At 37.5% G+C, this 16872-nt stretch overlaps 1 protein-coding gene across 4 annotated transcripts in view; it reads left to right on the top strand.

Annotated features, from left to right (window-relative positions):
• Nucleotides 1-16872, top strand: part of IMPG2 (interphotoreceptor matrix proteoglycan 2) — a 66335-nt gene that overhangs the window by 38720 nt on the left and 10743 nt on the right. For all 4 annotated transcript variants that reach the window (XM_045503923.2, XM_074362395.1, XM_074362390.1 and 1 more), the window contains 5 exons: nucleotides 548-792; nucleotides 1173-1258; nucleotides 10525-10828; nucleotides 11827-13130; nucleotides 13751-13970. In XM_045503923.2, the coding sequence (XP_045359879.2) occupies nucleotides 548-792; nucleotides 1173-1258; nucleotides 10525-10828; nucleotides 11827-13130; nucleotides 13751-13970 (2159 nt within the window). The remainder of the gene's footprint in view (nucleotides 1-547; nucleotides 793-1172; nucleotides 1259-10524; nucleotides 10829-11826; nucleotides 13131-13750; nucleotides 13971-16872) is intronic.

The raw sequence follows: 16872 nt of genomic DNA, 5'->3' as shown, positions 1-16872 counted from the left end.
AAATCATCAGTTTGCTTTATTTCCGAATATTTCATATTTTCCTTTCACAATAAATAACTATGTTTTAGTGCATAGTAATTAAACTTTTTCATTGCTTCACTCCCTGCTGTGGAGTACATAATTCATCCAGCAACAATAATAAAGAGATGCAAGAGGATTTCCCATTGTTGGAGTTAGAAGGCTTGGTTTTGTTTTGTTTTGTTTTGTTTTTAAATAGGGAAAGGAGGAAGCAGGTTGATAGTGAAAAGGAGCAGTTGGTTTTGAAGGAGGAAAGAAGGGGTGAGAATGTTGGGGAGGAAGATGCTCGGCATTCTGCAGGGTTGACTCTGTGGCCTCCTTGGAACTCTTTCCATGTTCTTAGAGTTATGACCCTCTGTTCTCTGGGAAGAAGGGGATGGCCAAAGTTTACCCCGAGTCTGCAGAGAATGGTGATGGAATTTTGCTTTTTGAGACTCCTGAGGTTGAATATTTGTTCCCCAGGAGTTCAAAGCACCATTCTGTGTGTTTCCTTAAAAGGACCCGATCTGTTTTCCCTTTTCATCCATAGTGGCGTAGATGTTCACTATGCAGTTACCTTCAATGGCGAGGCCATCAGCAATACCACCTGGGACCTAATTAGCCTTCACTCCAACAAGGTGGAGAACCATGGTCTTGTGGGACTGGATGACAAGCCCACTGCTGTCTACACAATTAGTAACTTCAGGGATTACATTGCTGAGACACTGCACCAGAAGTTTTTGCTGGGGAGCTCCTCTTTGAATCCAGATCCTGACTCCCTTCAGCTTATCGATGGTAAGTTTGATGTCCATTAAGTCCTTGTATGGTTCAACTTTCTTATTAAAATGAAAAAAAAAGTCACTTTAAACAGCTACTTCGTGGGAATCTTGAAATGAGTAAAAACTGCTTGAGAAATGAAAGAAGGTAATACAGGGGTGTCCTACATGTAATGATGGGAAGATTCTTTATGTTGGAGTCTTATAATCTAGACAGACTGTGCGAATACAAGTCAAATATCTGAATAAAGTACCAAGCATTTTCTATGCAAGTACCCCCCATCTGTTCTACCCAAATCTGAGCTATAAAAAGGAGGAACTTGGGTTTCACTTGTCCCTGAACCTCAAATACAATAGTGTCTCCACTAAAAATGTTCTTTAATATTGTTCTTTTTTCAGTGAGAGGAATTTTACTTCCCCAAAGTGAAGACCAGGTGTGGAACACACAAAGTTCAGGTGTTCAGGAAACCTTACCATCTATCTTGGTAAGTATGTTTCTGTGTTTCATGCCTAGAACCAGGCCCTCAGGCTTCTCTCTTTGGTACACTCACCTGCTTACTTTGGCAACTTGAATTTCCCAAGCTGTTCCTATTTCAAATATTTTCTTACATCATCCTTGGGATGTTATTCATAGTTGTCAGGTCACGGGTCCTAAATATTGATTCGGAAAATTTAAACCTTCAGCATGGTTAGTTAAATGAAGTCCACACATTTGGCATTGCCAGACTCCACATGTGGTAGAAAACTTATTTATGGTTCATATTTATTTGGTGATAATTAAGCTATGAGTGCCACTGTGTTGTTCTTTAAAAGTTAGACAGAAATAGTTTTTATAGCCAAGATTATAAATTCATGTATGTAGGTACAGAGTATAGATTTTTGTCCCAAGGATTGTATTGAAGAAAAAGTTTAGACTCCAAAGCTTATAGAGCAGTGTGTGTATGGAGAGGAGGGAAGGAAGAATGAAACACTGGCTAGCTGACCAATGAGAGACTCCGAGTCAGGCTGCCTTTTCGCCTGGGCAGAAAACATTCCCATTTGCACAGAAACAGCATGGAATGAATTTTCTTTTTTGTTCTTATCACTCAACTGCCCTGGGCTCTCCTCTGTCCCCTTCAAACCTCCACTTGACACATCACCTCTAGGGAAGCATCCAGTAGAATAGAAAGTGGCTTCCTCAAGTGCAGGTAAAACAACAGCCCCAACAACACTAGAGACTAAACTGTCTACAGTGACTACATTATCTTTTATTATCACACAGACACAGAATGGAGGCTGCCTTAATCCACATTCCCCGCTTCCTTCTACTCCTTGAGGCTTCTTTTCTGTCTCATGGGGCAGAAGATAAATTGTTGATTAATTTGAAATACTTGTTTCTTGGCTTTAATGCAGGAGTGGAAATTTAGAAAGCCTGCCCCAAATTGGCTTAACAATTAATTTGTGCAGCCATTACTTCTACTCAGTTATAGAGCAACTCAGTTTTGAAATGTGGAGTCACTGAAAATACTCTTTTCACTAAGTTCCATGTTGGAGAAAGATGGTTAGAGGGGGACTGACCTCAGAGATTACATTCATTTGGTGTTTATTTGTTCATTCACTCAAATATATTTATTTTGTGCTTTTCATGTGCCAAGTGCTGAGGAAACTAAGACAAATAAGGTGTGGCCTTGCCTACAAGAAGTTTCCAGTCTGGTTGTGGTAGACAGACCTCTACACAAATAATGTGGTGCTGTCATAGAAGTTCATTCAGGGTGTGGTGGCAAGGAGTGGTGATTCACAGTGAACATGGCACCTTTAGTCTCCGGTCTTCTAATCGCATTCTACTCAGGGCCTCTCTAATAACCACAATATTGTGATGATGTTTTAGAATGATGTTGGATAGACAAGGATTTCTGTATAAGCCGGGGTTGCAACCTGGAGACTAGCCATCTGGATCCAGCTAGAGGCGTGTGCTTTGGGGTTAAATTTTTTAAAAAGCCAATATTTAAAAATTAGGAGATTTTTGCATAAAAATGCAGGTTTCCAACTTCTTTGGAAAACCAGGAGATCTGGTATCATTAAGTTTACATTTCCCATTGCAAAAAGTGTCTAGAGCTTGGCTGAAAGAGGCCACACCCTTAATGATACCAAGCACTGACTAATTGGACTCATTGTCCATTTATATTGCCTGTTTTGTGGTTCTATTGGCATTTAAGCCAACTCCTTACTTTTCTGAATTTGAGGAGATGTTGGAATGTTAATGGGTGATAATAAGGCATGAAAAAAAAGAATGATTAGTTAGAAGTGTCTGGTTCTTGCTTCTCCCCCATTTCCCCCTCTGTTCTTTAGTGGAAGTGAGATTTTTTTTTAACTAGATTTGATTTTTAGCAATTATTTTAGAGGTAAGAATGTTGGGATATTGGATTTGACACCTTTTGGCATCCTGATTTGGAAAATCACTTGTTGCACAGTAAGCTTCCTATAGCACTAGTAAGCTTTTCAGTTGGCATTAGCAGAAGTGAAACTGGCCAAGGTAATATTAAACCTGTTAATATACTACATTGAACTAAAAGAAGAATTCATAAGTTGAATTTGTTACCATGGGAACATCTATTCATATAAAAATAAATGAAGTGTTATTCCTGGCATGGATGTGTTCACCTTTTAAGATATATGAGAAAGCTTCATTGCTGTGCCATTGTTTTAGGGGGTACTTGTTTGGAAGATTTGGTCTTCCTTCATTTAAAAATTGATGTTGTTTACTTGCACATTTTATGTTGCTTACTTGTGACTTGACTTATTAAGGATAGAATGTTTTGTTTTAATTTTTATGTAATGAAAAGGAATTCAGCTTATAGATATATTGAAGTCATTTATTTCTTGAGGATTTCTTTTTCATTGAGGATTCAGCTGCTTTCTGATGTGTGTCTGGTCATAGGATCTGTCTGGTAAAACTCAGTTTCTTAAGTGTATGTCAAAGGGCTTAAGCCATCTCTCCTGGAAGTCTGAAAAAATGCGCACTTAGAATTTACAAGGATGCAAATATATCTGACTCAACTGGAAGCACAAGTGACTCTAACACATCTCTAGAAGTGGTTTTAAATAAGTAAGAGAAAAACAAGTGAATTCCCTGGTATGGTATGACCTGTCATCATCATAACTGCTATTCTGAGGAACAGTACTTGGTGTCGAGCAGATGGCCTTCTTACTTTTCACTGAATGTATATATGTAGTTTTAGATAATAGAAAAAAATGAGACAGGAAGAAACTTTTCCTTACATACAGACAGCCTTCATATTCAACATAGCAGACATTTAAAGAATAGAAAATGGTCCCGCCTCCTCTCTCTCCTTTGTGTTCAGCTGGGTCTTTTAGATCTGCGCACATACGCTAACCTGAATGAGAATAGGCTGCCAAGTCGGCCAGCTCCAGTTTCTCCTCTGGGAATCCTTTTGCCATGTGGGTATATACACTTGTATATCTCCTTCAATGAGTAGTCTGGTATAGTGGACAGAGCACTGGGATGGTTCCATGAACCTCAGTTCTTTATCTTTAATAGGCAAGGTTGGACTAAATATTCTTAAGAGCCTTTCTAGTTATAAAATTTGATTTGTTTGTTATGTTCACACATACGTGTATGCTCAGCCCTGCTTCCTAAGATAAGATTTTTATAAACCTAAAGATGGCCTTATAAATCACCCAAGCCTTTGGCAAAACAAAAGCTGGTATTTTTACTTAATTTTTTTTTTTTTTACTTCTACATTCTTGACTTCAATTTATTGTCTTTTCATTTATGTGGAATTGAACTCTTGCTCTCTCCATCTGGTTCATTCTTTTTATTCCTCCCAGCTTTACTGAGATATAATTGACATACAGTGTTGTATAAATTTAAGGTGTACAATATGATGATTTGATACACTTATATATTGTGAAATACTTATCACAGTACAGTTAGTTAATACCTCCATCACTTCACATAATTACCTTTTTTGGGGGCGGGGGGTGATAAGAACATTTAAGATAAACTCTTCAGGCAGCTTTCAAGTATGTAACACAGTAAACTATAGTTACCATGTTGTACATCAGATACCCAGAACTTATTCAGCTTGTAACTGCAAGTTTGTACCCTTTGACTGACATCTCTCCATCTCCCCAACCCCAGCCCCTGGAAAACCCCATTCTGCGATTTTTTTTTTATGAGTTTGGCTTTTTCACATTCTACATATAAGTGATATCATGCAGTTTTTGTCTTTTTCTTCTGCTTTATTGCACTTTAGCGTTATGCCCTCAAGGTCCATCCACATTGTCACAAAGGGCAGGATTTCTTTTTCATGGCTGAATAATATCCCATTGTGTGTACATAGCACATCTTCTTTAGCCATTCATCTGTTGATGGACACTTAGGTTATTTCCATATCATGGCTATTGTGAATAATGCTGCTGTGAACATGAAAGTGCAAGTATCTGTTTCACTTACTGATTTAATTTCCTCTATCCATATATCCAGAACTGGGATTGCTGGATCATGTGTTAATTCCATTTTTATAAAGGGAGGTAGTTAGGTTTATTTATTATTATTATTTATTTAATGGAGATACTAGGGATCAAACCCATGACCTCGTGCATGCTAATCATGTGCTCTTCCACTAAGCTATAGCCTCCCCTCTGTGGTAATTCTATTTTTAATTTTTTGAGGAACCTCAGTACTGTTTTCTACAATGGCTATAACTATTTACATTCCCATCAACAGGGCACATGGGTTCTCTTTTCCCCACACCATTACCAACACTTTTCTCTTGTCTTTTTGAGAATAGCCATTCTAACAGATGTTAGGTGGAACTTTATTGTGGTTTTGATTTGCATTTCCCTGGTGATGTTGGGCATCTTTTCATGTATCTATTGGCAATTTGAAATCTTCTTTGGAAAAATGTTTATTCAGGTTCTTTGCCCATTTTTAAATGTCTTTGGTTGTTTTGTTTTTGCTGCTGAGTTGTGTGAGTACCTGATATATTTTGGCTGTTAACCCCTTATCAAATATATGATTTATAAATATTTTTTCCTATTACATAGGTTTCATTTTGTTAATTGTTTTCTTTTGCTAGGCAAACCTTTTTTAGTTTGATGTAGTCTCACTCATTGATTTTTGTTTTTGTTGCTTGTGCTTTTGGTGTCATTTCCAAAAAAACATTTTAAGACCAATGTCAGGGAGCTTTTTCTCTGTGTTTTTTCCTACATAAGATCTTGGGTTTAGGTCTTTAATTCATTTTGAGTTGATTTTTATGTATAGCAGAGGTAGAGGTCCAGTTTCTTTCTTTCTTTCTTTCTTTCTTTTTTTTTTCCTGTAGCTGTCCAATTTTCCCAGTGCCATTTATTGAAGACACTATTCTTTCCCCATTGAGTCTTGGCTCCCTTGTCAAATATTAGTTGACTATATCTGCTAGAGTGTATTTCTAGGCTCTGGATTCTGTTCCATTTGTCTATGTGTCTATTTTTATGCCAGTACTGATTTATTTACTGTCAATTTGTAATATAGTTGGAAATCAGAAAGTGTGATGCCTCTAGTTTTGTTCTTCTGTCTCAGGATTGCTTTGGCTATTTGGGGTCTTTTGTGGATCCATACAGATTTTAGTATTGTTTATTCTGTTTCTGTGAGAAATGCCAATGGAATGTTGATAGGGATTTCATTGAATCTATAGATTGCTTTTGACATTTTAACAATATTAATTCTTGCAATCCTTGAGCATGGAATATCTTTCCATTTATTTGTATCTCTTTTTATTTCTTTCATCACTGTTATAGTTTTCAGTGAATAGAGTTTTTACCTCCTTGGTTAAATTTATTCCTAGGTATATTACTCTTTTTGTTGAACTTGTAAATGGGATTGTTTTTATAATTTCTCTTTCAGATAGTTTGCTATTAGTGTATAGAAACACAACTGACTTTTGTATATTGATTTTGTATCCTGCAGCTTTACTGAACTTGTTTTAGATTAGTTACAATATTTTTTTTGTTCCAGTCTTTTGAGTTTTTTATATATAAGATTATGTCGTCTACAAATAGTGACAACTTTACTTCTTCTTTTCCCATTTTGGTGCCTTTTGTTTCCTTTTCTTGCCTAACTGCTCTGACCAGGACTTTTAGTACTATGCTGAATAGGAGTGGTAAGAGCAGGCACCCTGTTCTTGTTCCTGATCATAGAGGAAAAGTTTTTAACTCTTCACTGTTGAGTATGAGGTTAGCTATGGACTTGTCATATCTGACCTTTGTTTTATTGAGGTACATTCCCTCTATATCCAGTTTGTTAAGAGTTTTTTTTTTTTTTATCATGAAAGGGTATTGTATTTTGTCAAATGCTTCTGCATCTATTGAGATGATTGCATAGTTTTTACCCTTCATTCTTTTGATATGGTGCATCACATTTATTGATTTGTTTATGTTGAACTATCCTTGCAGAGATAAATCCCATTTGATCATGGTATATAATCCTTCTAATGTGCTGTTAAATTCAGTTTGCTAATATTTTGTTGGAAAATTTTGTATGTATTTTCATCAGGGATATCTATAGTTTTCTTGTAGTATACTTGTCCGCTGTTGGTATTAGGTAATGCTGGCCTCTTAAATTAAGTTGAGAGTGTTCCCTCCTCTTCAGTTTCTTGGCAGAGTTTGAGAAAGATTAGCATTAATTCTTCCTCAAATGTTTGGAAGAATTCATCAGTAAAACCTTCTGGTCATGGCTTTTCATTGTAGGGAGGTTTCTGATTACTGAGGTCTGTTTAGCTTTTCTGTTGCTTCGTGATTCAGTCTTGGAGCTCTACTTGCTTCCCTTCTCTTTACCTTTTGTGTATCTACTGTAGGTTTTGTCTTTGTGGCTACCATCAGACTTACATGTATTATACACGTAACAGTCTATTTTATGCTCACTACATAACTTTGATGGCAAATGAAAAGTTTACCCTTTTACTCCTCTTTTATGTTTTTGATGTCACAATTGACCTCTTTTTTATTGTATGTTCATTAACAAATTATTGTGGCTATAGTTATTTTTAATACTTTTGTTTTAACCTTTTTACTAGAATTAAGTGGTTAACACACAATATTACACATAATATTATAGTATTTGAATATATACTTACCTTTAGCAGTGTGTTACATATTTTCATATGTTTTCATGGTACAAATTAGTGTCCTTTCATTTTGGTTTGAAGAACTTTTAATATTTCTTGTAAGGCTGGTCTAGTGGTGATGAAATACCTCAGATTTTGTCAGAGAAGATTTTTATCTTGCCTTCATTTCTGAAGGACAGCTTTGCTGGATAAAGTATTCTTGGTTGGCAGGTTTTTTTCTTTCAGCACTTTGAATCTATCATCCCTCTCTCTCCTGGCCTGTTAGGTTCCTGCTGAGAAATCCACTGATAGCATGATGTGGGTTCCCTTGATGTAAGTTACAAACTTCTTTTCTCTTGGTGCTTTTAAGATTCTCTCTTTGTATTTAATTTTGACAGTTTTATTATAATATGTCTTGGAGAAGATCTTTTGAAGTTGAATTTGCTTGGGGTCCAATGAGCTTTGTGAACTTGGATGGTCAAATCTCTCCCTAAACCTAGGAATAAACTTAACCAAGGAAGAAAAACAAAACAAAATTAAAAAAAAAAAAAAAAAGCCCCAAAGCTAAATCTCTCTCTTCAGATTTGGAAAGTTCTCAGCCATTATTTCTTTAAATTAGCTTTCTACTCCCTCCTCCTTCTCTTCTCCTTCTGGAACACCACTGATTCACAGATTGTTTCTTTTGATGGTATCCCATAGTTCATGCTTTCTTCATTCTTTTTTATTCTCTTCTGACCAGACAACTGTCAGCAGTCCTGTCTTCTACTTCACAGATTCTTTCTTCTGCTCGATATATCCCATTGTTTATGCTCTCTTTTGCATTCTCCATTTCATTTATTGTATTCTTCAGCTCCAGGATTTTTGTTTGGCTCTTTCTGTGTGTGTATGTGTGTGATTTCTATCTCTTTGTTAAATTTCTTATTTTGTTTATGTTTTGATTTCTGATTTCATTGAACTGTCTTTCTGGTTTTTTATTGTAGCTCATTGATCTTCCTTAAAACAGCTATTTTGACTTTGCCAGGTAAATTGTAGACCTTCATGTCTTTGGGGTCAGTTACTGGAAGATTATTGTGATCCTTTGATGATATCATGTTCTTTGACATTTCATGTTCCTTAAAGTCTTTTGTTGTATTCACATTTGAAGTAGAAGTCATTTCCTCCAATCTTTACTGACTGACTTTAGGAGAGAAATATCTTCCATCAGCCCTGCTGGGATTCTGAGTTTTTCTCAGCCTCCTCTTGACACACGTTTTTCACACTTCTTGCTGCCTCAAGTGGCAAAGTCCTAAGCTTATATGCCTTCTCTTGATCCTGCAATGCACCAGACAGCTATCTTTTGGCTATTCCAAGGACAATACAGAAGCTCAAGTTGTAGTCTCTCTCTGGCCTATAGATTCAGGCCAGCTTTCTGTGCCTGCTCACTAATTGTCTGTCAAAGTTCCCTGTCTTTGCCAAAGGGAGTGTGCACAAGGAGCTAACTGTGGGGTGGAAGAGGTGTGTGTGGGGGTGCTCAGATGTGTTTTACTTCCATTCCTTTTTTTGACCAAAGCCACATTACCAAAAATATTTACTAGTATTGTACTATCCACTTTTCATCATTTCCCTCTTTATTTTCTAGATTAGAATGTATCCTCTACTGAGGAGTTTTTGTAAGTACCATATCTAGGTTCCACCCTCAGACCAGTTAAGTTAGAATCTCTGGGGTGTGGGGCCCGGGCATTGGTGTTGTTAAAAAGCTTGCATGTGATTTTAATGCTACTTAGATTAGAGAATGATTGCTCTTTCGTATTTCCCTTTTTCAGTTTTTAGAAATATTTTATGAATTCCTTCTTTGCATATGACACTTCTTATTTTTTGTTATTCAACATAGATTGGAATATATAAACTCCTGTCCATGTCATGGCCAGTTTTACCTATTAACGTCATCACTAAACTTTTTAACACAGACTAATCTCATTGTAGGATTAAAGAATTAGCATGTTCAAGGATAGTGTTTCTGTCTACTTTTCTATTCCTGAAGCTACATTTTAAGATATGACTAGTACTATGTTATTAAAAAGTCACTGGAAAAAGAAAATTGTATTTTGTAAGTGTGATACAATTCACAGATGTTGCTATTTGTTTGAGGTAATGAGACCACATTTTGATGTGGTGCCATTTCTTATCAAAATAAAAGACCTTGATCAAATCATTATCTTTCAGAATGATGAATACAATCACGAATTGTTCTTCCTGTTGTGGGCAATGTGCTTAGGTCCTTGACAACAAATAATAGATATTAGTAACTTCTGTGTGTTTGAAGTATTTAAGCTAATAAGATAGAGGGAAGAGAACTATCTAAAGCAAGAGAAACAGCATCTTCTCCCATAAACTCACTTTTTTTTTTTTTTTGGTCTTTTGAATATGTTATCTCATCTATTCTTACTTTCCAGGTAAGATTCAAGAGATACATGATTTTTCTCTAGATTTTCCAACTAGTAAGTGGTTGAATTGGGATTTAATTCTAGATCTGTTTGGTTCTAGAGCCCTATCTCCCTCTCCTTCCCCAATATTACATTGCCTTTTGTCCCTAGAAAATCTGGGAATGTAGATAGATAGGTGGTGTTTGAAATTATTTTTATGTGTTTCTTTTATCTGTGATATGATTCAGCCTCTTTTTGCCCCTCCAGGAAAATACCCCTCAAGCTGAATGGCCCTCAGCAGATGAATCCACCACGAGCAGTATTTCACCACTTGATTTCAGCTCTGGTCCTCCCTCAGCCACTGGCAGGGAACTCTGGTCAGAAAGCCCTTTGGGTGATTTAGTGTCTACACCCAAATTAGCCTTTCCCTCGAAGGTGAGCCTCAGTTCTTCCCCAGAGGTTTTAGACGTTAGCAGCTTGACTCTTCATTCTGTCACCCCAGCAGTGCTTCACACTGGCTTGCCGATGGGTTCTGAAGAAAGGACTTCCGGATTTCACCCATTAGAAGATGGTAAAGAATTTTAATCACTTTTCATACTTCCTTATTGTATCAGATGAGAAGAGTTTTGAAGAGAGCAGGAGACTGGAGTCAGTTAGAAAGCATGATAACATTCATTAGGAGGACACGCCTTGGGAATGTTGTGTGAGAAAGGGAACAGTCAGCTTTACTTGGTTGGAACGGAGAGTCCAAATAGGTAAATAATAAGAAATGAACTTGTGGGCTGAAGTGATTTCATCAGATAGATATTTTGAAGGTCCTATTAAAGAATGTACCACTTAATTATATTACTATTTAAGAACTGCTTTACTTACTTGAATATTTGAGTGGTAAACAAACAGCCTCAAAGAAGATTATTCCATTATCTTTTAATAGGATTAACTGGGGGCAAGTACATAGAGATTTTTCGCTGGCATTAGGCTTGAGAAGGGAAGAATCTAAACTAGAGCAGCTACAGCAGAGATTACGGAAGTCAAGCAGATGATTTAGTTGATATGGAGGAAAGGGACAATCAATGTGACTCAGGGATGGAGTATACACGTGAAAGAGGAAGATGAACAAAGATATAAATAGTGAGTCCAGGAGTTTGAACATTGGGTGAACCTGAAGGATGATGGACAATAAACAGCAAGAAATGAGAATTCAGAGACCAACAAAATTTCCTAGGGAATTTTCTTCCTGGGTTTTTACTAGATTCAGTCTTTGTGTCAATATGGCTACCAGCATTTCTTGATTTTCATGGAATAAAAAAAAAATCGTGTTGAAGATTAATTATTTCAAAGCCTGATGTCTTGTTATCCTCAGGGAAGGGAGTTATAATCATGAATGATTGTACCACATCACAAAAATATAATCATGCCTTCTTGTTGTTTACTGGATATAGCAAAGCAAAAGTTGGCAACTGTCCTTTGTAATCTAGTGGGAAAAAACAGGTGGTTGGTTTCATTAGTAAGACTTGGAATGTATTTTGGCATCTTTGTGAATTAATTAATGGAAAACTCTATTTTTAGGATTAACTAAAGTTGAAGGATCAGAAGATTTTCTTTCTATTGATCCATTGCCTTCAAGTTCATTCACTCATTCAGTGCCACAAGAAACAATACCATCCATGGAAGACTCTGGGGTGTCTTTGACACCCTCACCATATCCAGTCTCCTCTGTCACATTAGATCTTCTTGCTAAAGAAATAACTACGCCTTTTGGCTTGGAGTCTTTGACCTCCAAAGTCAAAGGCCAATTAGAAATGAGCTCTTGGGTGCCACACATACCTATGGAAAAAGAGTTCATATTTGAGAGTGGTTTAGGTTCAGGGTCTGGGCAAAAGGTGAGTCTGATTACTTGGCCATGGAGTGAGACTTCATTAGAGAAGAGCACGGAATCATTGTCTGAGTCATGGCTTGAAGTTGAAGATTCAGAGGATTCACTTTTGTCAACTGAGGATGTAGGTGAGAAACTAGTTATAGATGACAAAAAAGATGCCACAGATCAAAATATTGAGCATTCAAAATATGGGTATTTTGATAGATCCACAAACTTTGCAGAGGAAGAGCCCCTTGGTGGACCTACTGTGCCCATCTTTGCAGAGATCACAACTCAATCTGCATCTCTAATTCTATCCAAGCACACATCAGAGGTACCTGACATTGATTATTACTCAGTTACCAAATCACCTCCTCTGCTGACATCTATAGCAATCTCTGCTTCTCCTGATAAACCAGATCAGGTAGAACCTGTTCTAAAGGAGGACATGGAACAAAGTACAGAGTCATCCAGCCAGGACTGGTTTGACAGCAAAACTTCAGCAGTGAAGCCAGATGTGCAACCTTTGTGGACCATATTGCCAGAATCAGATGTAGTCTGGGCAAGAACTTCTTCCCTAGGGAAATTGTCCAGAGACACACTGGCAAGTACGCTGCAGAGTACTGACAAGCTCTGGTTGAAAGCTTCTATGACACAATCTACCAGATTGCCTCCAACCACAAGCTCCACCCTGCTGGAGGATGAAGTAATTATGGGCGTACAGGATATTTCACTGGAACTGGACCAGATAGGCACAGATTACTATCAGCCTGAGCTAATCCCAGAGGAAAATGGCAAGGTTGGTAGTTATGTGGAAATGTCTGCAGATATTCACTCCACAGAGTCGGCTATTGTGGCTCAGGCCACAAAAAGCGATGACTTGATTTATACCCAAACCACAGGACCTTTGGTGGTATTCTTCAGCCTCAGAGTGACTAACATGATGTTCTCAGAAGATCTGTTTAATAAAAACTCTTTGGAGTATAAAGCGCTGGAGCAAAGGTTCTTAGAACTGGTAAGCATAAGAAGTGAGACATGGGCATTAGTGAATAATTGTGTATGAACCACTCCTCTTTCCCTCAGCATGTAAGATCTGAGTCAAGGGGAGTGTGGTCTGCTGTGGATTTTCATTTCCTATCATCGTATGAATAGTGTAATAGCTAAGGGTTGGTAGCAAAACAATAAGACAGGTGGATACAAGAAATGGAAAACACAAATGTGGCATGAGGGTGATGTGACAATTTAGATACTGGAGATTGTATTCTGTGATTTCTGGGACTGAAACAAGTTTAAGATTTCTTTTCACATTTTATTGTGAAACCTATGTTTTGTGGATCTCACAATATAACGCCTATAATGCCTGCACTGTTGCAACCCTTAGGTAAAACAGAGAGAATAAACTCACTGGTGTCTAAAACTGTCCAGAATTTCCGTGGGGTTCCTAAATGGCATTGAAAATCTGATGACTCTCAAACAACTCACCATCCATAGTTTTCTGGGTGAACAATTTAAATAATATATATAGAATACAATTTAGAAAAGTAGAGGGGTTCATCCTTGTTTATTTGTTTATGGTAGGTATTGAAAAAAATGCAAAACCTTGTCAATAAACTGACCACTTTTCATGTCTTGTAGCTGGTTCCCTATCTCCAGTCAAATCTCACTGGGTTCCAGAATTTAGAAATCCTGAACTTCCGAAATGGTAGTATTGTGGTAAACAGCCGAATGAAGTTCGCCAAGTTTGCCCTTCCCAATGTCACCAATGCTGTATACGTGATTCTGGAAGACTTTTGCACCACTGCCTACCAAACCATGAACTTGGCTATTGACAAGTACTCCCTTGATGTGGAATCAGGTAATGATATTGAATATCGGTGATATTGAAAATTGAATACTGGTGGTTTCTTAGTGGAATCTAGTTATTATTCTTGTGTATTTTCTTCTACACTGAGTCAAGGTGAATTTAATACTTACAGGTAAAAGAGTACCATGTCAGGAAAATTTTCCACATCTTGATAATTAGTGAAATAACTCTACCAAGGACATCAATATCATTCTCTTTTCAAATGGGTTGTTACTTGTTTCTTTTTCTTGTTTACTTTCCATTCCTTTTTCACCTGCTCTACCTGGCTCTCTTTTACTTATCCACAGGATCTGTTGTTGCTACATCTCTGTGTGGCCAAGCCAGTTGATTTGGGCTCTCTTCCTTTCTGTGTTATTTTCCTAAGTTGTTTTTATCTATTTCCATTATTGTAAGTCAAATGTAAATGTCAGTAACTCTCTACATTTTTATGTGCAGATCAGACTTACCTTCTGAGCTCCAGAATCAGTATCTTCCTATGTACTTGATGATCTCAACTTGGAGATGTCCTGTGCATATCAAGCTTAAGATGTCTAAGAGCGACCTCTTGTTTTCCGTATCTCCCTAGCTTCCAACTAAACCCACGTAAAGCCTTTGCACGTACTGTCTTCTTTGCCTGAAACTCTTTTTCCTCCTGGCTGACTTTCGCTTATCCTTCATGCCTCAGTTCAAATGTCTCTTCCTCAAGACGTTCACTGACTCATCCATAGTCAAGATTGGTTCTTTTCCCTCTGTAATGTTTATAACTATTAGGATAATGCTAATTTATGCACGTAGTTGCTTCATAGCTATTTCCCCCAGTTGCACTGTCCACAAGGACTGAGACTGTGTCTGTTTTTATTAACCACTTTGTAGCCAAAACCTAGCGTAGTGTCTTGCATACAGAAGGCACTCAGAAATACTGTGACTGAATGAAACAAACTGTTGTTTTTATTTGGAAGACTTGGATGCAGAGAATACTGTTGGATACTCAGACTGTTCTTTTTTACCTTCTACATACCAGAAGACAGTGGTTTTTAATAGGAGTAAGGTAGAATGTCTGGATTTGTATTTCTCCAGTGCCTTTTACTCTCAGACTGGTTTGGAAGACAGCCCTATTCTTTAACTGGGAAAGAAGCAAACATTCTTTCCTTTGAAATCCTTGAAGGACCATTATTCGTTGAAAGTGAAGAAAATGATTTAGCTAATCCCCCAACATCCAGATCTCTTGCCACTTGAGTTCTTTAAGGATGTTTGCGTATTCTTTGCCATGTGGTGCAGCGGAAGAAGGAATTAATTATAATTTGGAAGACCTGGTTTCATGCCTCTGCTCTGCCATTTATCATTTGTGTGATCCTGGATGAGCTGTTTTATCTCTGAGCCTTACTCCCTCATATATTAAATGGGAATAGAATGACCTGGCATATGTATTTCATGGGGCTGTTCTAAGGATTAAACAAATAACGTATATAAAAGCATTTGACTAGCCATGGAAATGCAAGCAGTGAAGATTTATAAAACTTTTGCAAAAGTCAGTCCACTTCTTTTTAAAGGGAATTACGTGAATAAATGTGTTTACCTCAATTTCGCATGTAACTCACATGGATGCCAAGTCATCCAGGTTTATAGGATCAATTTTTTCCTTAACATTCAAGTGAACTGGCATTTGTCTCTCCCATTTGCAGTGTAAAACCTAGATCCATGGCCCTCTGACCCCTAGTATCTGTAGGAATTATCAGGGAACTTAACTATCTCTTAATCATCTCCAGCTCTGAGCTCCTGCAGCTGAATTTCCAATCTCGCATTTGTCCTCACCCTTGTGATTGTTCTTTATGTTAATCCTACACAGGTCACAGTCCCATTTTTTATTTTCCCAAAGCACCTCTAGTACAGGGCAGTTGATTCTATCAGACATTTGCTGGTAATATGAGCATGATGGAGGAGTTTTTATTATAGAACAGCAGATGGCTTTAAAATGGTACTGTTAGGGGGTAAATATCCAAAAATTTTTCAGCCACCCTTTCAAAAGTGTTTGTTTAATGGCCAACTTTTTCTCCAGGAGAAAGCTAGCGACCATGCTACTCTGGCTATTCTGGCTGTCTCTCCAGACCCTCTTCCTATTTCCTCCGCTCTCATTTTCCCGGGCCCATCACTCCCTCTCTTAGCCTGCCCCTGGAAAACCAGAATGTAATTCATTCTATAGGTTAGATCCCTGTCTCCTATCCCAAGCTTAACGCCAAGTCTACCTTTGTTTTCCTATAAAGTCATGAAGGTACTCTTCCAAACAGAGGACTCTCTGTTCTGGGCCTCCACCTTTAACCTGCACAAAGGACTGGAAAGAGACTTTAAAACAACAGTCTTTTATTTACATGATTAAAATATTGGCCTTGGTCTCTTCTTTGGTCTGGAAGCAAAAGGGAGTAGCATTTATCTTTTTTTGCCTATTATAGATTCTATTTCCCTTTCCCCAGACACTCACCCACACCCACAGAATGATCACAAAGTTTTAGAATTTTTAAATAGAATTTTCCTACTACATGTATATTTTTAGTTAAAAGTCTTCAGAATAAAATATTATTTTATCTCAAGATTGGCTAAAGATAAGATTGACTTGGCTCTTGCCTAATTTGTTTCCACATGTAGTGTCTCAGAAATTCTTGAACGTCCATCAACAAAGGGGGACCATGCAAGACCATCCTTCCCACCCCCTATATACATTTCTATCCTTCACTGCTAGGCCAGGATTGGATTGTTTTCTGATTACAGAGTCACAAAATGAATATGAGGATCAAGATATAAAGACTTAGGAAATACACAGTGGAATCCTGCTGTGTAGTTCTTCTGTAGAACTGCCATCTGTCAGCACATCTGTATGCTCTTCTTATACAAGCATCTTATTATTGGTCCCTTATATTAG

This window comes from Camelus bactrianus, chromosome 1, assembly GCF_048773025.1.
Source record: "Camelus bactrianus isolate YW-2024 breed Bactrian camel chromosome 1, ASM4877302v1, whole genome shotgun sequence".
Classification (NCBI taxonomy): domain Eukaryota; kingdom Metazoa; phylum Chordata; class Mammalia; order Artiodactyla; family Camelidae; genus Camelus; species Camelus bactrianus.
Note: the sequence above shows the minus strand (reverse complement) of the source record. Positions and strands in the feature narration are given on the sequence as shown.